The sequence below is a fragment of the Prunus persica genome, chromosome G4 (assembly GCF_000346465.2).
Source record: "Prunus persica cultivar Lovell chromosome G4, Prunus_persica_NCBIv2, whole genome shotgun sequence".
NCBI lineage: Eukaryota > Viridiplantae > Streptophyta > Magnoliopsida > Rosales > Rosaceae > Prunus > Prunus persica.
In genome coordinates this window covers 3655783-3675464 of record NC_034012.1, presented here as the reverse complement: position 1 = coordinate 3675464, position 19682 = coordinate 3655783, and the positions used below count along the sequence as shown (strand labels likewise).

Here is a 19682-nt window from a genome sequence, read left to right as displayed (position 1 = left end):
TTTTTAATACAAACGATATCCTACTCTAAACTAATCTCAATTATAGAAATGGGGATTCAAATTCGGGTGCAAAATGAGGAGCACATCCGCCATAACCAACTTGGCTAAGCTCATGTCCCCCTTATTATAACTTTTTATATATTAGTGTACCAGGTTATAATTGTTATTAACAATTAAATCAATAATTTATGAGATATAAAAGAGGTGAAATTGTGGATTTCTTTTTGGGTGGAAAATTGTGGATTGCAGTTCTACAATTCTAATTGGTAAACTACTTATAGCAAAATTCACTCTGGGTCATTTGCTTATGTGCCAATGCAAAACTGGCGCTTAGGAAGATACGTCGGGCCCGGCAGGCCCAAGTTTGAGCCAACATTTTACTCTTGGAATGAAATTTGATTTATTAACAAAACTAAAAAGCGAAAAAGTAGAAAAAAAAAAAAACAAAAAAAAAAAGCCTCGGTAATTGGCTTCAGGCACACTCGACAGGAAAAAAAAAACATTGAACTAAGATTTCCTAAGATGCTTCATTTCACGGCAAAGATGCCAAGAAAAAGGCCAAAAGCATGTTTTCCCACAGCATCATATCACCCGATTCCCGCAGCTCAATTGGTAGCATTCCGCCTCAACAGATGTTGCATGTTGAGTGCATTGATCTTAGCAGCAAGAATGAAGTCGTTCTCAGTCAATCCGCCTGCACAATGCATTTCATGTCAAAAACTCATCCTCAACGTGCAGTAAACTATACAAACAAATTGGTTCTTGGTAATGGCAAGTCCTTACCGACTGCATGCGTCCATATCTCTACTGTTACATTGTTCCATCCAACAAGATGAAGGTCTGGATGATGACCTGCAACATAAACATTATTGTTGCTCATCTACATTAGAGACATTCCACCTTACTCAAATTCAAATGAAATATTCATACATGCAGACTGCTATGCATCAGAAAACAAAACAGGCTTCAAATACCTTCTGCTTCTGCAACATCAGCTATGAGCTTAAACAATTCCAGTCCTTTTGTGAAGGTCTTAACTTTCCATGACTTTTTCAGTCTCAATGCATCACCTTCACTCACCAAATTCCATCCATCCACCTAAACCAAATATATTAGCTTTAAAAGAGAAGTGTACATGTGTTTGTTTGTGTGTATATTCATTTAGTCAGAAACCTTTGTGATTAAATCACTTGCTGCTTGTTCAGTCATGGGTTGCAGATCCTTTGAGTTGCACGGGACACACTTCTTTATTGACAAATCTGATGCAGCCAGAAAACAGTGCCACATAAGAAGAATAAAATTTCCCTTAGAATCCAGCTATGACAACACTAGTATTACCAAATTTTTATATTACTGAACAAATAGCGTCAATAACCAATGCCCGTCATATTAGGTAAAAAGGGAAACAGGTGAATAGGGCCAACAAATCAAGAAGCAGGTTCCTTCCCCTTAATGAATAAGAGCTTCTACAGGAAATCGGACAAGCTAATTGAGGAGGATAGAAAGCAAAAACAAAGATGAACCTACCAAGAAGTGAAGAGTACTTACCAGTCACCACAATACGAGTGATGTTTGCATTCCTAACCCCTAATAGGATCGGGAATAACTTAAAACTATAAAGTTTGCTCGTAAAGGTCTCGAAGTGATTAGCAACATCTCAAAGATGTGAACCAAGACAAAATGATTTAGAATGGGGCCAAGGCAATAAAGTTGACAAACAAATAGATCACAGACAAACTGGATATCGGCGTGATGTTTGTACTTTGCGGATAATTTAGTTTTCGTTCATTGTTCATGTGGATTAAGGATTGCACACAAGAAAAAGTAGCCTTTCCAAGCCATATCTCTTATCCTGAGAAGTAAGCAAATGCAGCTCATTTTGAAAATTTCGTGAATGGATGGGATGGTTTACTGCATGGTGGCACTTTAAGATTATTTGAGAGGTTTACATAAACAAATCGAAGTTTCGAGTGAAATTACATTTGATTATCAAATTACAGAAACGGTGGAAGGGCTACACGCACCTTTGGCAGTACAAAGAGCTCTAAATCCACAAACTGATTTTCTACAAGATGACACTCCCATATTGTTCTGAAGTATCCCAAACACTCGGCTATTGGAACTGTATTTAAGTAAAAATTTCATCTTCACAGAATAATACAACTCAAAAAGCAGATTCAAGTGCTACATAATCAGAAAAGATGAAAGTAACAATCAATCATATCAGCTATAAAACTTGCTCTATTTTATTTCAATTTTGAACAAAGAATTTCATCAAACAACATATATAATCACATGACTAACGGAAAACAAAACAGGGGCATGTAGGGAAGTACCGTCCATAAGCTCCAACCAAGCTTTGAAACACCGATGTTAATGGCGCCTGAAAATTTCCCAAAAATGTAAGCAAAGTAGCAGAAGCAGAGAGACAGAGACAGAGAGGAGGGTTGGGTTTGATTTGATGGGTACCTTCTGCAACAGCCGACTCATGAATGGTAGTGTAGACTCTGGATGCGGATATTGATTGGTGGGTGATGATATCAGATGATGAAACTGAAAATCTTGTCTTTTCGCGAGGCTTCCGCGGTGGATGTGATTGGTAAAAAATAGAGAGAGAACAAGGGTGAGGTGGAATTAGCATAGAATGTGTGGTGAATAAGTATAAAATAAAATTAATTTCGGGGTTCTTATCGAAATAACAAAAACTTAAGTGGTGGGTTGGGGAAAGTATAAAATTGAATAACGTGTCCCAAAAACAAAAAATTTCGCTTCTTGTGCTGCTTCATCACAGACTCGCTCTTCTCCGAACAAGATGGTCAGTTTCTTTTCACTCTCTCCACCCTTAAATTCCAATTGATTTAACAATTTTAGGGGCTAGGGTTAGGGTTATAGTTAGACACTGGTATGAGGTTCTTGATCTATCTGTGAGTGGAATGATTAGGGGCGGATCCAAGTTCTTTAGAACTGGATCTTGCAGATCCTACAACAGCAACACAACTGAAATTCATATTCTTGAAAATATAGCTATATATGCATGCACTTTCTGATTAAAACTAATAAAGCGTCCTCATTTTCACAAGCTTTTTACGTTGGTTTGTTGTTAATTTTGTGCTGCTATATGACAGGAAAGCATCAATGTCATAATGGTAAACATGGATCCCATTTGAATTTGTAATAATAACTTTAATTGAGCTTGATAGGGACTTACTGAGCTTGCAACTGAGTTACACTAGCCAACCATGACCCTGGGAAAATGATTTCACATCACAAGTTTTTTATGTTTGTTTGTTCTTGTTAGGTAATTCTTTTATGCGAAAGAAATGTTCTTAATGTTATAAATGGATCCCCATTTGACTTTTTAAGATGTTTTATATACGGTATATCCTTCGAGCTTCATAAGACCCTGCTGAGCTTGCAACTGAGTTACCATAGCCAACTATGATCCTGGGAAATGATTTCAGTAAACTTGTAGTAGAACGCATTCAGTAATGTTGTCATTTTGACTGCGTTTTATGTGTGTATCCTATGTGGTTCCATGTGGATCACACAAAATGATGCAATCACAATGTTAATGCACATGTGCTACTGTAGTACCAAAAGTTTGTCATGGATAGTGTGGTCTGAAAGATGGTACACTTTATGTCTCATATGCTAATTTTAGATGTACAAGAACACCTTGACGACCAATATCTCTTTATTGTACAGCTGCAATCCAAATTTCAGGTAAATTTAGGCTTGCAGGAACAAATAATTGACTATTAACTTTTGTAAAATGATGTGTTAGATAGAGTCGGTTACCATATTATGTTTTCATATAATTTGAGGCAAGACATTTAGTTTTCCCTGATAATCATGATTGAGTAAGATATCTACCTTAAGTGGATGTTGCTAGGGCTGTTTCCTTTTAATGGCTGGGCTAGAATCAGTCGCTGTAGTGATCCTATTATGATTCAAAATTTTGGCAATCTTTTTATCCTTCAATGGCTGTTGTTTGTAGGAGTCGTGCCCTTCCATTAAGAACATCCTCCTCCTCGATTCTGAAGGGAAGCGTGTGGCTGTCAAGTATTATTCAGAGGACTGGCCAACAAATAGTGCAAAGGAATCTTTTGAGAAAGCTGTATTTACTAAAACTCAAAAGACAAATGCACGGACAGAAGGTAATTTGAGCTATAATTATTTTTCTGTTGAGGTTATATTCTGTATATGTTATATGTCATCCAGTTATTCTAATCCCTATCAACTGCTAACCATTTCTATATTAACTTGTTGCTTCTTCATGTACAGCCGAGATAGCAATGTTTGAGAACACCATTGTAGTCTACAAGTTTGTTCAAGACCTTCACTTTTTTGTTACTGGGGGTGACAATGAAAATGAGCTCATTTTATCCACAGTTCTCCAGGGATTTTTCGATGCAGTTGGCATTCTCCTTAGGTTTTTTGCTCCCTTCTTAAAACTTGCTACCTTATCCTCTGTTTTTGTACAATCAAATGTTTTATGCTCAATAAATTAAATTTTGATGTTCATTTAGTCTTGCTTTTGTCCAGAGGCAATGTAGACAAGAAGGAGGCACTTGAGAATTTGGATCTCATTTTATTATGCCTTGATGAAATTGTTGATGGCGGGTAAGCTTAGACTTCACGTTAATAAAGTTTTTTAGTGTTATTCAGTGAGTTCAATTTCCAACCTTTACATTTTTTCTTATAAGCTAGTATGACATAAGAACCAGAGTGGTAGCAGTTTACTTGAAGAGAATATTGATCTTTTTAGATATGTTGCATGTATTCACCCTTTGTTTAGTCTGGTTGTACCTCATTTCTTTTACAATTCCGAGCCGCTAGGCCTATGAGTGCAAATCTCACTTTTGGGGCTCAACTCGTTCTTTTTGGTGCAGTATTGTCCTCGAGACCGATTCAAATGTTATAGCAAGCAAGGTTGCAAGTCATAGCATTGATGCTGGAGCTCCATTGTCCGAGCAGGTATACCAATGCACTAGATAGTTAAACTTGACGTGCAAAAAGATACCAAGTCAACAATTAAATAGTCCCCCCCTGCCACCATATTTTATGTTGTTAATGTATATATCTTTTGTTTGCAGACAATTAGTCAAGCTTTGGCCACTGCACGCGAGCATCTTGCTAGATCACTTCTTAAATGATTTGTACACCATATGAAAGAAGAGAAGCAAGGAGAGAACGTCAGTTTTATGTTTTTCTGTCCAATATACATGGCGTGCTGGTTTTCAAGTATCAAATTAGCTTCAAATGTCGCATTGTTATGAAATTTGATTACTTCTGTAGAACTTGGTTAATTTGAAAAACTAAGAGAGAATTTGTTTGCCAGCTCTGGATGATATTCACCACTATTCAAGAATACAAAATTTCCATTATACAAAATGTACTTCAACAGTTGTAACATGCTCATTGAAGGACAATATAATCTGCATCATGTGGGAATGCATCGCCGGCGGTTGGGGTTAAATTATTCCGGGACACTTTTTTACTAACCTGGGCATGAGTCTCTGCCTCATGCTGAAACATCTCAACTAACTCTTGAAGCTCCAACTTTCTAACTTTGACTTGCTCTTCCGTGATTGGTTTTTTCAACCCAAGGTAGAGCAACCCAACTGCAATTAGCACCACTCCGAGAAAGACGAGAATGGCTGCAAAAACACCGAAGGCATACGGTGCGTTCTGTGCTCCGGGCATTCCATCGACATTGATTCCAAATAGTCCGGTGATGATGGAAAGGACGAGGCCGCCACCACCAAAAACAGCCAAGTTATGCGTCACTCGAAGGCTTCTATCCTGGGTTAACCATTCAGAAGACAATGAATTGACTATTAAACGAATAAAAAGCCATTTTAAAATAACAAATGGAAATTATAAATTTCTCTATATTTCCCATTTTGTTTTATGAGCACATACCTGCAGCCATGCACGAACAGTGCTCTGCATCACATCCTGAATGGTAAATAAGCGGCCCCGAACAGCTTCCTGCTCCTCAATCATTTCTCTTGTGCTCTTTCTTATTTGCTCTAATAAGTTTCTTGCTACATTTCCTCTCAAATGTAGGAAAAGCTCGAATACAATCTCCTCCCTTGCATGAAGTGACCACTTCACTCTGATAACCTGCATTTGAATTTTTCAGCAAACCTATCGACTTCAAAATATAGGAAAACAATAAGATAAAATCCAGCCAACTCTTTTTAAAGAACTTAATTTGACATGTAGCTTGGTAGGCACCCAACAGAAATCATGACTTGGAAAAAAATTATAACCAATTAGGATAAATTACTCAAATGGTCCTCAAATTTGTACTCGATTTATATTTTGGTCCATAAACTAAATTATTCGTTCAAATGGTCCACCAACTCTTTATTAATCGGCGCTTTGATCCTACCGTTACATTTTCTGTTAAATTTAGTCATGTGAGCAGCACATGCTACATTTGTGAGGGTAAATAAGACTTTTGACCTATGTATCACCCCTTTATCACCTATGTATCACCACTTTATCACCTATTTGGGGAGCATAGGACGGTTTTACCCTTACATTTGACGGCAACATTAACATAATGTAACGGTAGGATCAATGGAGCGATTAATATAGAGTTGATGGACCATTTGAACGAATAATTTAATTGAGGGACCAAAATGTAAATCGGGTATAAGTTTGAGGACCATTTGAGTAATTTACCCTACACAATTAATATCCCAGCTGAAGGTTCACTGGAAGTGTCTTAATACTTACTAACTATCAAGGGATTTAGCATACCTGTCTTGATAACTTTCTGATTTCTTGGTTGAGGATTACAAATAATAGATTCATATCTTCATGGTTTCTCCTACTCATAGAAAAAAAAAGGTTGTCATAAACGAGGTAGAAACTAATTAAAGAGAAAATATAAGTTTAGGAGGAATGGTTGTATGCATATGGAAGAACCTGTTCATAAATTTTAATTCAACCTCATCTGCCACCCCAAATATGGACTTACGGAATAACCTGTAACAACCAAGACAATGAAGGAAACCACAAGTTAAGAAACTAAAATTGACAAACATGTATGATGCATATATAAATGTCATAACATGGGCAATGAAAGAGAATTTGAACTTCAATGAGAGACAGACGAAAGGACTTCCAGATACTAAACAGACTAACCACCCATGTTGAAGACATCATTATAATTATAAAATCAAATCTCTATATGATCAAAGCCTCAAGCACAAAAGATGAATGCTCATGCTGACACCAATATGTGATGTATCACTTTGCAGAGTAGGTAGGCTTCTGTAATTTTCACTATCAAAGAAAAATAATATTAACATTACCTATCATCCCATCGAGAAAGGCGGCAAGTTAGATGTGCTATGACTTCATGCGCTGTTCTAGGTACGTTATAGCCGCCAGTGGAAAGAAGTTCCTAACCAAGGCAGAGAAGCAAAGGATTGAAGTACAAACCCACAATAAGTCACACAGCACAATAAAGTGTAACTTAGTAAGAAGATCAAAGGCATTGAAAGTATCTTTGTCAAACATGAACAACCTGAACTTCTGTGATACCCAACACATTAACACTTGATACATGCCCCTTTATATGCAAAACAGTTACAAGGAAGTTTTGTGCTTGCCAGGAGCGAAGTACAATGGGAATATCATCCTCATCAACAAATGGATTACCAGCTGACTGTCCCAAGAGCTCAAACAACAATCCCCCAGCAACCCTAACTGGGACCTGAACAGAAGTATCAAACCATAAAAAGAAAAAACCAACAAATCCAGAGTCCAGAAAAGCCAAAAGTCATAGTTGCAGACTCTTAGTCAATAGGTTAACGATAGCTTCGATGTAAGAGGACTCTCACAAGCACAATGCAATTACTTTCCTAGCTGTCTATGTCTTACTCAGAGTCTAATGGTGAAAAGAGGGTTAAGTTAAAACAATTTCAACCAACCTTCCACATTTCCAATTTTCATAACGAACATACTCCTTCACATTGGAAACGCATATTTCCAACATAAGAAGATCCTAATAGTTCATAAAACTTATCAATAGTTTCTAAGTAACACATTCATGATATATTCTATTCTCAGTTTTTCTCTTGCGTCCAATAGAAGGTGGCTCCCCTGACATCCAATAAGCCACCAATTCATGGTTGAGGGATTCAATCCCAGGTCCTTTTTACTATTACAAGGGGATTTACTAAACCAATCCTACCAATTAAATCGAAATTTCAGATATTTAAAATGCAACTTACCTCATATAGCAGGTGCTTCATCCTGTCACTAATCAGTCGACTTTCATCTCTCAAGGCTAAACTAACGGCAGGGTGTAGCCACTGGGCATTTCTGAGCCATGCATCAACTGATGGGTGACCTGCGGAGACATGGCACCACCAAATGGGCCCTGCTGGACGCTCCCAATAGGGAGCTGCTAAATCTGCAACAGTGAAGTCATCTTCATCATCCACCGCAAACTCCTGACACGCCCAACCAGAATCAGCTTGCACAGTTTGGACAATTTCTGAAAGTCTAGACCACCCAATTGGTACCCAATGACCACCCTCAAATCTTTCAATATCATGTTGAATCTGGCTACCTCTGTAGTCATCACTTGGGGACTTGTTCCTATCTTCCATTGGGGAAGAAGACTCAGAAAATCCAATAGACGGAACACGCAGCCTCTCATGCTCACCATCTGTTTGTTGTTTGGTTAGGATTCTTGAGCCAGGTTTCGAACTAATTGATTTCTTCCGGCCTCGAATAAATTCGAAAGCGCAAATAAGTCCATCTGTCCAAAGATCACTTCCAGCAATGGCATCTCTACTAGGACAGTTCTTATGGCTATCTAGTTTCTTCATCTTATAACCACGGGAAGAACTGTTCTCACCAGCCCTGCTTTTGTTGTGTTCCATCAATGCACATATAGAAGTTAACAATCAGCTAATAGTCTCAGGACCGCAAGGAGCAAAAGTAACCAGGAGGCTGAATTGCGTCGCAGCTTTTGTTCGTCTCTTACAAAAGACAGGTTAAGCTGTTGCTGATCACAGCTAAATGCTGCAATGTTTGGAAAATTATCAAAACATTACTATAGTTTCACTCCCCATCTTGACACAGCACAACTCATAAACATTTAAAACTCGCCATTTTTACACGCATTGCAACCTTCAAGAATTCACCTCCTTTTATCAATGGGAAGCATTCTCAGTTTTATCCGGACCCTATAATCAAATTTTGTAAAAATAAAATAAATAAATAAAAAAGAAGAACAAGAACAAGCAACCAAAATAAATCAGAAAAACCTGAACTCTACCCGTATAAACAAACAAATAAGAACATAATCCAGAAAAGTAAAAAATATACCCAACAGAGACACACAGAGAGAGAGAGAGAGAGAGAGAGAGAGAGAGAGAGAGACAGAGAGTTATCCCAGAAAAATCAGAGGAAAAACAATATTATTGATAAGAAGAAAGGTATGCTGAAGAATTTAAATGGTCAATTAAAGGTTCTGGAATGAATTAAACAAAGATTTCAATTAATGTAATTACTGCAAGGAAATGAGAGGAGAAGCTTAACAAAGAAAAAAGGTAGAGTGCCCTTCGAATTAATTCCCATAAAGACAATGCCTTTGTTTGGTTTTTCCCTGAGAAGAGGTCTAAAGTTGAAAACTTTAACGCACAGGAATTTGGAAAAAGCTCCGAATCTATGAGAAAAAGGAAGGACGTGTGAAGGCTGCTAACCATGTATGGCGCCTTGGTGGCAGAGAGGGAGTGTGTGTGTGTGTGGCGAATTGCGATTTGCTTCAAGTTGAAGCTCAAAGCTCAACCAGCAGTGGAGGCCCTACCAGAATATTTTTTTTAGTTTATGAACTTTAATACATGTGTCCAAAAAAAGTATCGAGTTAAATTGGTATTGTTTTCATTTTATATTTTTTTACTATGAGCGCTTGTGTGATTTTGTGGCTATTGATCATTGTGGTGTCTAACCTAAGTTATATAGCCCAAGTGAGTTTTTTTCCCCACTTGTAGTCTGAGTTTAAAATTTAGTATTCCACTTGTAAAGTAAATCTAGCCCATTTCATTTTGAAATCCTAGTTTATTTCTGGAATTAATCTTATAAGTTTATCTTCGAGATGAAGTTATCAAGAAATTGCCATGGGTGTAAACATTGCACTTCAAAAATTGTAACATATTCATTAAATGATGAGATAATCTGCATCATGTGAGAATGAGTTTTTATCAAAAATAGTCAAAATTTGATCATTACTTTCATAAATGTCCGTTTTTATACAAAATTTCAGATATAACAAAAAACTCACGCCAAGACACAAATATCCTCAAAACTAAAACTCACATAAACCTAAAAGTAAAAAAGAAATTTAATATTTCACAGGCGATCATCTCTTACTGGACTTGACAAGTTTTGTTTGATCATCTCAAAATTCATACATTTTTCTGGCATATAAATTGCTTATGTTTGATCAAGCGGGTTTTTAGCTGATTTGTGTGGATATAAAGGTCTTGTTTGGAAGACTGCAATTGTGGGACTGCTGTTTCCTACGGTGTGAGTAATATTTGTGCCAAACAAAACGTACCACTCAAACATATCAGAAGGGATCTTAAGGAGTCCACTACAGCTGTCTTCAAGGTCAACATCATAACAAGTAACACTATAAACAACACTCTCATCAACACCAATCTAATACCCATCCTCAAGAGTCCAACTACCATGGTCACTCATTACTACCAGAAATAAGAATTGGGAAAGGGTTGTTGGGAGAGTTTACAAAAGGAGTTAACTTAGGGAAAAAAAAACTCATTGCAGTGAAATGATTTGAGAAGCTAGTCAAAGAAGGTGGGAAGGAGTTTCGTGCGGAGATGCAAGCAATCGATTTTACTTTGAAACATTTTAGGTTTATGTGAGTTTTAATTTTTAAGGTATTTGTGTCTTTTTAAGTAGATTTTCTGTTATATTTGTATTTTTTATTTATAGAAACTGATATTAATGAAAGTTTGAGCCTAATTTTAGTTATTTTTGATAAATACTCCGTGGGAATGCATCACCAGCCGTTGTGGGGTAAATTTTTCCGAGACACTTTCTTACGAATCAGGGCATGAGACTCTGCCTCATGCTGAAACATCTTAACCAACTCTTGAAGGCCCAACCTTCTAACTTCAACTTGCTCTTCCATGATCGGCTTTTTCAACCCAAGACAGAGCAACCCAACTGCAATTAGCACGGCTCCTATAGCCACGAGAATGGCTGAAAATACTCCAAAGGCATATGGTGCACTCTTTGTTGCTGGTATTCCATCAACGTTCACTCCAAATATCCCGATGATGATCGGAAGGACGAGGCTGCAGCCACCAAAAACGGTCAGGTTATGTGTCACTTTTAGGCTTCTGTCCTGTGCAAACCGCCGTGTTAAGTAACAAGGAGGTTTTGCGCTGGCCAGGCTCGAAGTACAATGTGGACACATTCTTAACATGTTCTATTCTCAGTTTCTCTGTTTCACTTCCAGGTCTATTTTGTTAGTACACGAGGCATGCAAATAACCTCGTACAGCAGGTGTTTCATCCAATAAAAGCAAAAGTATACGTAACCCAAAAAACAAAAAAGTTGTAAGCCAAAAATTAGAGGGAGAACAAGGAACTTAACTAGAAGATGGGTATATTGAAGAAAAGAAAATGGTTTCTTCTTGAATGTATAAATAAAACAACTTATTACACAGACGTGAGAGGAGGAGCTTACCAGAGAATGAAGGTAGAGTGACCTTCAAACCAATTTCAAGACACTGCCTTCTTTTTCCTGAGTGAATGTTTAAAGCTTCGAACTTTATCGCGAACCTCTCTGAATCTCTGACAGAGACAGAGAGGATGGATGTAAATCACTGTTTCGAGCTTCTCTCTAAACAGTGAAGGATCCGCTGCTGTGCGTAAAGACACATCAGTAGCCACTCCCCTTTATATTTTTTTTTCTTTTTTTGTCTTCTTATTAAATTCAAAGTCTAATTCTTTGAAATTTTGTTCAGTAAAATGGTCCTTTGAAGCTTTAATGGAGTTTCCGACAAGAAAATTGAATCTTTAATGGAGTTGTCCTTTTGCCATCATCACATTTTTACACATTCGCAAGGGTTCATGTATAAGGTTTACTCATGCAAAGGAACCAAGTTCAAGACTTGTTATGAAAAACAACTTTCCACTATAAGAAAAAAAAAACAAAACAAAAAAGACAAGAAAACCGAAGAAAAGGGACGCAGTAAATCCACTAATCCAAATTAGCACACGTGTTCCTACGTTAAACATGACCAAGCAATAGTATCTAGAATACAACCTCGTGGCACAGGGCAGCAGCCAGTCTCTTATGACCAAACAATGATACATGATGATTATTAAGACCGCGATAATGCCTCTGGTTGGCCACTTTCAAACTCGCTACAAGACCCTGAAAAAAAACTGGGGAGAGGGAGGTGACTCAGATTAGTAGGTGTTTTGCCATAACTGTTGAGACTGCTTGGAGGGTTGGCCTTGTGAGCCACCGAGGGACGTGTCCCTGGAACTTTGCTGTTGATGTTCCAGGGACATTCCCGTCTGAGAGTGATAGAAGTTAGGGTAACCAAGAGCTCCGGCGAATTGCTGTGAAGGTTGCTGAGCTTGCCGGAACCCAGCATGCTGCTGATTCTGACCCTGAAAGCTGTAATATGTGCTGGCTGGAACAGCGGACATTGCTCGAGAACCAGGTCCATGAACCCACATGCCTGAGTTGTCATTCTGGAGGAGAGAAAAAAAAGAATAAGAATACCATTTAGGATTCAAAAGAAGAATGACGCATCACAATCATAGGCAATATTTCCCTAAGTGCAGAGTAGTAGTTGTGTGTAAGCACTTCTCACGAGTTTTCCCAAGACCAGTGAAAAATTACCTGCTGAAGTGAGATCAAATGGCTATTGTCCTTGTACTGAGAGTTTATAACATCATCGTAGCCAATTGTTGTGCCTGTAGGTGCTGATGGTGGATTCAGAGGAAAATTTCCCCCAGGAATGTTAGTTGAGCTACCAAACCCATAACCAGGCGGAATATTAGCAGACTGAGGCAAACTGCTAACAGAGACACTATTTTTATACTGTGGGAGAACTGCAGCCAGAGACTGATGGTATGTGCTGTTGCCAGCAAAAGTCTGCTGGAAAGCCGATGGCATGTATGTGTAGCTCTGAGGCAAGAAAGGATAACCAATCATGTTCGAAAAATGCCCCAGAGGAAGAGTGGGTTGGGAATAAGGGTGCACCGCAAGGTGTTGTGGAAGAGCAGGTCCGGTCGCAACACTAGCACCAGGCAGGTTCTGTGGAGTAGGCTGAGGTGTAGAAATACCACCTGCTCTCAATGCCTGCAGATACAAAATAAAATAATTGGAAGGAAATTTCATATCTTTAATGTCGTGTCTATGATCAGAGAAATAGAGAATAGGTTGACCCCAAAACACTAAAAAATGAACAATTTCATTCTTTGCACTTGTTGTCCATAATAAAAAATTCTAAAAAAGGATGTATTCCATAGGATTAGAACATACACACAAAATACAGAAAACACAGGCAAATGCCTCCCATACATAAGTTGCAATCATAATAGTAAATTCTGAAAGTAATAAAATCAAACCATTGAAAAAATTAGTATCAGGGGGGACCAGAAAACGCCTTCCATTTTCCCCCCTTCGTCGCCCCCCTAACATCCACCCTTTACCACATCATGGGGGTTTACAGGAGATCCTAGACGCTCGCTCAGAAAAGTAGAAAAGATAGATAGCCTTAGCTGATTAAAATAAGCTAAATTTATTCAAATTAATTCAATCACAAGCAGAAGGCATCTGATTGCACCAACAAATCCACGGCCTTCACAGAACAGAACAGATAAAAAGTAAATTGCAGCCAACTTAATGTACTTTGACTAATATATGCTGCATACATTGAGTTTAATTTTTGGATTTAAGCATGAATCTCGATTAACAAGAATGTTTAAACATCTGCATTTATGTTATATTCTAAAATCATTCCTTTTAACTTATTTTATGCAAACACAAGTGACTTACGTCCACAAAATAAATTGTAAAAATGTTTTTATAATAGTCAAAATATATACTGAAAGAATAATTAGTAAGTTCAATACACTATAGAAAGGAAGGCACCTCTGTCATGGAGATGGTGGGACCACTGATAGAAGAAGCCGCATTGCTGTATTTTGTGGGCATGGATTGTGACACGGGGAAGGGTGAGTATGGAAAATCTTCCCTTACAGCCTGAGCACTTGAAGCCAACAGAGTGCTGGGCAATGAATTCGTATACGCCTGCTTTAATTAGATATGGGAAGTGAGATTCAACTACATCAGAATATCTTGCTCCCATAAGATTGATAAGATAGTAGTTTTGAACATGCAAAATATAGTACAACCCTATAAGACGAACAAAACAACCAGGACTGCATTATCTAAAGTATACCGAAAATAAAGGATAGGGTTCACCTCATACCCCCCTTTCATCTTCCCAATTTAATTTTTCCAAAGTTTACCAGTTCTGTTATATCCTTCTAATTACTGGCTTCACATTTCTTACCTAATCCTCATCACCACCATGCAGCCTTTTCTTCCCTGACTTTTAATCCACTTGTGAAGATAAAGCACTTGGCAATAAACACACACACAATACTTCCAGCACTAGCATTACATGTGATGTAGCTGTTACTTAAGCTAATGTTATAATTTAAATGAGAGAGAGAGAGAGAGAGAGAGAGAGGCAGGAACAATTACAAAACTAATAATGCAGTGAATCTAAAAACTCTAAACATGTGAGATCTCTATTTCCAATGGTGTTTGCATCAGAACCAACTCACAATGTATTGCTCAGCCCAGAATCAATTATGTGGGACTGCATCATTACCTCAAAACTATTAACGCAACAATTAAGAAACACAACTTCATAGTTAATCGAATTACCATCACACTTGAAAAGGGAGCAATATTCTGCATCTGTGAGCTTGTCTGTGGGTGAGAAAATGCCACATTCAATTGTTGGGAGTTCTCATATGCAAATCCAGGTGCAGAAGGAAACATATATTGATTCCCCTGAGCAGCTTCAGGGGTTTCCTGTTTTAAGACCTCCGGTGGTGAAGCTGAAGGAGAGTCATAATCTCCACTGCTGGCAACAGTTCTATGAACCAAATTTCCATCGGAGGCATTTATGAGATGCTCATCTCCGTAATACTCGGGATTTCTGCAGGAAAAGTTTTTCTTAAGATGATGCTACACAACCAACAATAAAGTCAAGGGTAATACTATCGCAAGGACATACCTAGAATCTGAGTGCCCAATTGCAGAATCATCTACAGCCCCAGATGTCTCTTCCACATTGCCTTGTAGTGGCCGAGAGCTAGAAGTAGCAGAATCAGTGCCAGATCGGAAACTGCCAAAGCTCAAGTTCAAGCAATCTGGAGTATGGAGTTGAAGGTGATTCGGGATGACCACAGGAGGGTTATCATCTTCAGGAGGTGCTCCCCTATCATCATTCTGTAAATTAAGTTGCTGCAGGTTTGCAGCCACTGATGATGCTTCATCGTCAGCTGAGAAAAGGAAAGTGCAGTTTCTTAGAAAAAAAAACAGCATTCAACATTCTGGAACTCACAGGACAGTTGAAATTAGCATCTCCCTTGTCAAGAAAAAAAAAATAGTTATCATTCAAGGAAAAGCAAGTAACTGTTCAGGTCAATGTCCTACACAGTGGAGTCGCGCTTTTTTTTTCCCTGATTCAAGATACTAACTTCACATATTATAATTGAGTTTTCCACTCCAGGATATCCACTGATTTTGGTTACCATCTTATACAGCCACTTGAACTTTACAAGATCAAGTCAAAGTATCTATACTAGATGTTTAGATCGAATTTTATAGTGGAATGTTGAAAAAAAATAAAATTACAAAGAACGGAAAATAAATGGCATATTGCAGGCCTAGCCAAAAAAAAATAGCATCGGGGTTACCTTCATTTTCCTCGAAAGCATGTCTCTGCGTTTGGTAGGAATTTATGTCCTCATACAAGCTATTATCAAAGGCAGATGCACCTCCTGAATTATCTTCTTGTATATGTCTACCAGACACAGAAGTAGGCCCATTATGGCTTGGAAATGCATCAACAGAACCATCTTCTTCCACCTGAACCTCATCTAGCTGGGATATTCTATGTTGATTAGTTATATCCAAGGGCAAGTTAGATGAATCAGCATACATCTCCGAGTTTGTGGGTGCCCCTAAAACAGAGGACATGCTAACAGAAGGTGGATCAATCAAGGGCCACTCATCATTGGGAGATAGATATTGGCTTGCAGCAGCTCCAGGCTCAGTATGGGTCGCTGACACCTTGGGAACATGATCTTGTGATGGATGCAAATTGTGATGAAATGCTGCTTCAGAAGGTGCCACAACATCATGATGGTTAGCACTGTGATTAGGGGGTTTTGGCGTGGTGGAAGTCTTGGCTTGTGGCCTACCCATCTTAACAATGTCGGCCATGGAAACTTGACCTGGAACCCCTACCCATGCAGACTGATATCCAGTAGAAGGCTGTGAGGATGAATATATTGCATCATCTGTGCTTATTGTTGAGATTTTATTTTCAGTCCCCACAGAATCACTGCAATATGTTTTACACATAGATGAGTTATACTATAGAGTTTGTATCATCCACATAGTTTAATATGAACAGCAATGCATACCACCAAAGAGCTATGAAAGTAACACAAAAATACCAGCTAGAGAAGAACTGTTACAGACTACAAATAATTATGTCAATGCAAACAAACCACATGTGTTTTACATGTCAAGACTCGAGACGTAGAAAAGGCCTAATTAAATTATTTTGCAATAGTAGCAATGTCCACAAGAGCACAAATATATCGAACAGAAGCTTGTTAGAAATGAGGCTACTCATAACAGTGAAAGTTAAGTGCAACCAAATACCCAACAGATAAGAAGCTTTTTCTTCGAAAATTCAAAATTAAAGTTAAGATAACGAAAGAACAAGAATGAACATAAGAGGGTTAACAATCAAATTTAATAGTTGTAATATAGTTGCATTTTCTACTCTTCAAATCACCAAAGAAAAAAAAACTGTATCAGTTTGAGGTTTAATAGTTATAACCTGTAGGATGTAGGTCTTCGACTCATGTTATGTCCTGCCATGCCAGATGCAGAACCTGCATAAGCATGTGTTCCATTTTCCTTCTTGTATGCAGACTTACCATGCAAAAAACCAGACTCTGAGGGGGAAAAGAAATTGATAGGTGAGAGACTAAGTTGATCAATGTTCCACAGAAATTTCAAACTATGTAAACAGCCTTATCCAGACTTTGAATTGCTGCGGCTGGCCACATACCATTAGAGCTAAAGTGGTTTGATCCGCCACGTGCAGCATACCGGTCACCACCTCTACCACCATGATTTGAGGTGCTGTTAGCACCACGGGACCTGGGCTCCGTTGGTTCCTTATTCTGAAGCACAATGAGAGAGAGAGAGAGAGAGAGAGAGAGAGAGAGGTTAAAAAAAGATACAAGAACCAAGTCACGACCAGAATGCAAAGACTAAAATCGTAAAACTAAACCAGAGCAAACCCCTTATCAATGTACAGAAAAAAGATTAAGTACATTGGTCATTTAACAAATAAACAGCAGTAGAATAACGAATATATACAGCCAACATAAAATATAGAAAAATGAGGTAAACCCTAAAACAGATATCAAACCACCCACACATTTTGCAAATAAATTATGTAATGAGAAACATAACATTTTATAAAATATAGGATTCAAACCATGAAAACAACAAGGATGGTAGGTAAATGAAACATGAACATCAAATCATGCAAATGTCATTAAACGAACCTCCTTTTTCTTTTCTCGTTTGCTCTTCACTTCATGAAAAGGATCTACACAAGATATAAGCTTTACATTAGAAGCAAATATCAACAAAAACATATATATCATGTAGTATCACATTCATATATGCTCTGAGACCTCAAACGACTCAATAAGGAGTCGATAAATTACAGACAAGACTCAATCTTCAACTGAGATTTTGCAAACCGAGCATCAGTAGTAGCATGCTTCAAAGACATAATTAAAGTTGAATGAGTACAAAATTCTTAAAGAGTTCATTGCTTTCATTTGTGTTCCAGTTTTCTAACTGAGAGGAGTCAATGAAATTTCATATCTTGCAAATAAACCTGAAGCTCCAATGTATGATTCTGTCAAACAAGATGAATGAATGACTCTGTATGAGAGAGATAGGAAACCCAGAAAATAAATAAATAAAACCCAAAAGTGGGTTATAGCTCAGAAAAACATGACATGAAAAGGCTGAGTAAATCATTTTAGGAAATTGATATACCAAATAATAGGGAAAGCATAAAACTTCGTAAATCAAATGAACAACTTCCTTCAACCCCAAAAAATATATATATATATTCCTTTATAATTTAGAAAACCCACTGGACTAACATTAATAGTACAGTTTGCCCCAGTCCGGTACGAACTTTCCCAATACCCTAAAATAGCAAAAACCAAAAATCACAAAACCCAACACTTGAAAACAAAAAATAAGAAAAAGATTAAAGCTTTGTTTGCACAGAGAGAGAGAGAGAGAGAGAGAGAGAGAGAGACCTTGGGCGAGGAGGCGATTAACGGCTTCGTTAGGGTCCATGTTGCAGTCTTTAAGCATAGCATAGATCTCCTGCTCAGTGCAGTTATTGACAATCTCTTTCAAGCTCTGCACCATCTTCCGAGACCCCGCCGGTATACCCGAAAGTCCAGTATTGCCCTTGCCATTGGTGGCCACGCCTCCGCCTCTCCCACTCATTATTTCTCTCTCTCTCTCTCCCTCTGTGAGAAAACCCTTAGATCTGAGACTGCCGGTACGGCTTTCTTTCGCTTTATTGTTCGTCTCAGTGGTTCCGCCGCTGCCAAACAAACAAAACACAAGCAGAAGAAGAAGAAGTAGAAGATGAAGATAAATATCCAAAGTCTCTCTCTATCTCTCTCTCCTTCTCTCTCTCTCTGTCTTTGCACCGAAAACCCTCCCTTTCTCTCTTTCTTTTTTCTTTCCTCTGTGAGTGTGCAAGTTTTTTTATTATTTTCCGTTTCGCATATTGAAAACCACTGCGGTTCTTTTTTATTTTTTCCTTAACACCCAGTAATTATTGTTATTATTCCCTAGTGCATTGTAAAAACCAAATTTAAATATTATAAATTGTTACCTAAAAAACAAAATTGGTAAAAAGCATAAACATATTATTCTCTCATATAAAAGAAGAAACATAATCTCTTTTTTTTATCTTCCTGGTTAATAATTTAGTAATACACTATGCAAAGTTATATAATAAGAGAATATGATCCTAAATAATAATACAATTTATTATTAGTGTCAAGGGATTTTATCAATACAATAACTCTTCCGCACGAGTATATGCAAATAATTGACATATTGTTTTTAAAAGCTTCTTAAATGTGAATTTATACAAATATATATAATTTTTCATTGGATGATATATATTGTATTTTTTAAATACATATGACAATCTAAATTAGACGGAATGTGGATTTCTCACACACACTCTACCAATGTGTCATGGAGGTTCAAACTTGAAATCAATA

General features: G+C 37.7%; 4 protein-coding genes across 10 annotated transcripts; 1 reads left to right on the top strand and 3 right to left on the bottom strand.

Annotated features, from left to right (window-relative positions):
• Nucleotides 347–2598, bottom strand: LOC18778909 (putative pterin-4-alpha-carbinolamine dehydratase). The gene is made up of 7 exons (XM_007212087.2): nucleotides 2470–2598; nucleotides 2337–2383; nucleotides 2025–2122; nucleotides 1174–1259; nucleotides 975–1098; nucleotides 784–852; nucleotides 347–694 (listed from the first exon to the last, which is right to left on the bottom strand). Exons 1-7 carry the CDS (start codon nucleotides 2488–2490, stop codon nucleotides 606–608), a joined length of 534 nt encoding a protein of 177 aa, XP_007212149.1. The 5' UTR covers nucleotides 2491–2598; the 3' UTR covers nucleotides 347–605.
• On the top strand, nucleotides 2711–5479 carry LOC18778343 (coatomer subunit zeta-2). Its single transcript, XM_007212084.2, has 6 exons — nucleotides 2711–2815; nucleotides 3998–4157; nucleotides 4285–4432; nucleotides 4546–4623; nucleotides 4893–4977; nucleotides 5097–5479. Exons 1-6 carry the CDS (start codon nucleotides 2813–2815, stop codon nucleotides 5154–5156), a joined length of 534 nt encoding a protein of 177 aa, XP_007212146.1. The 5' UTR covers nucleotides 2711–2812; the 3' UTR covers nucleotides 5157–5479.
• Nucleotides 5330–10076, bottom strand: LOC18779071. Of its 6 annotated transcripts, none has more exons than XM_020562151.1 (8): nucleotides 9738–10076; nucleotides 8256–9218; nucleotides 7547–7735; nucleotides 7332–7423; nucleotides 6943–7002; nucleotides 6775–6844; nucleotides 5926–6129; nucleotides 5330–5805 (listed from the first exon to the last, which is right to left on the bottom strand). In XM_020562151.1, exons 2-8 carry the CDS (start codon nucleotides 8910–8912, stop codon nucleotides 5419–5421), a joined length of 1659 nt encoding a protein of 552 aa, XP_020417740.1. In that variant the 5' UTR covers nucleotides 8913–9218; nucleotides 9738–10076; the 3' UTR covers nucleotides 5330–5418. The 6 variants fall into 6 exon arrangements, with proteins under 6 accessions (XP_020417740.1, XP_020417742.1, XP_020417739.1 ...); XM_020562153.1 differs by having other exon boundaries at nucleotides 8256–9054; XM_020562150.1 differs by lacking the exon at nucleotides 9738–10076 and adding an exon at nucleotides 9574–9728.
• LOC18779773 lies at nucleotides 12136–19183 on the bottom strand. 2 transcript variants are annotated; one of them, XM_007214556.2, is made up of 10 exons: nucleotides 18693–19167; nucleotides 17916–17959; nucleotides 17411–17525; nucleotides 17177–17294; nucleotides 16020–16669; nucleotides 15335–15602; nucleotides 14980–15256; nucleotides 14176–14334; nucleotides 12919–13380; nucleotides 12136–12767 (listed from the first exon to the last, which is right to left on the bottom strand). In XM_007214556.2, exons 1-10 carry the CDS (start codon nucleotides 18886–18888, stop codon nucleotides 12477–12479), a joined length of 2580 nt encoding a protein of 859 aa, XP_007214618.1. In that variant the 5' UTR covers nucleotides 18889–19167; the 3' UTR covers nucleotides 12136–12476. The 2 variants fall into 2 exon arrangements, with proteins under 2 accessions (XP_007214618.1, XP_020418506.1); XM_020562917.1 differs by having other exon boundaries at nucleotides 12179–12767; nucleotides 14176–14337; nucleotides 18693–19183.

Bases quoted from the DNA above. Each gene is read 5' to 3' on its own strand.
- LOC18778909 (XM_007212087.2), bottom strand. From the start codon at position 2,490: ATGAGTCGGCTGTTGCAGAAG. The intron at 1,260-2,024 runs GTGCGTGTAGCC...TGGCTGCATCAG, and splicing joins AGCTCTTTGTACTGCCAAAG to ATTTGTCAATAAAGAAGTGT. The intron at 1,099-1,173 runs GTTTCTGACTAA...TATTTGGTTTAG, and splicing joins CAAGTGATTTAATCACAAAG to GTGGATGGATGGAATTTGGT.
- LOC18779071 (XM_020562151.1), bottom strand. From the start codon at position 8,912: ATGGAACACAACAAAAGCAGGGCTGGTGAGAACAGTTCTTCCCGTGGT. The intron at 7,424-7,546 runs GTTGTTCATGTT...TGCCTTGGTTAG, and splicing joins TGGGTATCACAGAAGTTCAG to GAACTTCTTTCCACTGGCGG. The intron at 6,845-6,942 runs GTTCTTCCATAT...TTCTATGAGTAG, and splicing joins GAATTAAAATTTATGAACAG to GAGAAACCATGAAGATATGA.
- LOC18778343 (XM_007212084.2), top strand. The intron at 4,433-4,545 runs GTTTTTTGCTCC...GCTTTTGTCCAG, and splicing joins GCAGTTGGCATTCTCCTTAG to AGGCAATGTAGACAAGAAGG. The intron at 4,624-4,892 runs GTAAGCTTAGAC...TTTTTGGTGCAG, and splicing joins GATGAAATTGTTGATGGCGG to TATTGTCCTCGAGACCGATT.
- LOC18779773 (XM_020562917.1), bottom strand. From the start codon at position 18,888: ATGAGTGGGAGAGGCGGAGGCGTGGCCACCAATGGCAAGGGCAATACT. The intron at 14,338-14,979 runs GTAATTCGATTA...ATCTAATTAAAG, and splicing joins CTCCCTTTTCAAGTGTGATG to CAGGCGTATACGAATTCATT. The intron at 12,768-12,918 runs GTAATTTTTCAC...TCTCTCCTCCAG, and splicing joins ATTTGATCTCACTTCAGCAG to AATGACAACTCAGGCATGTG.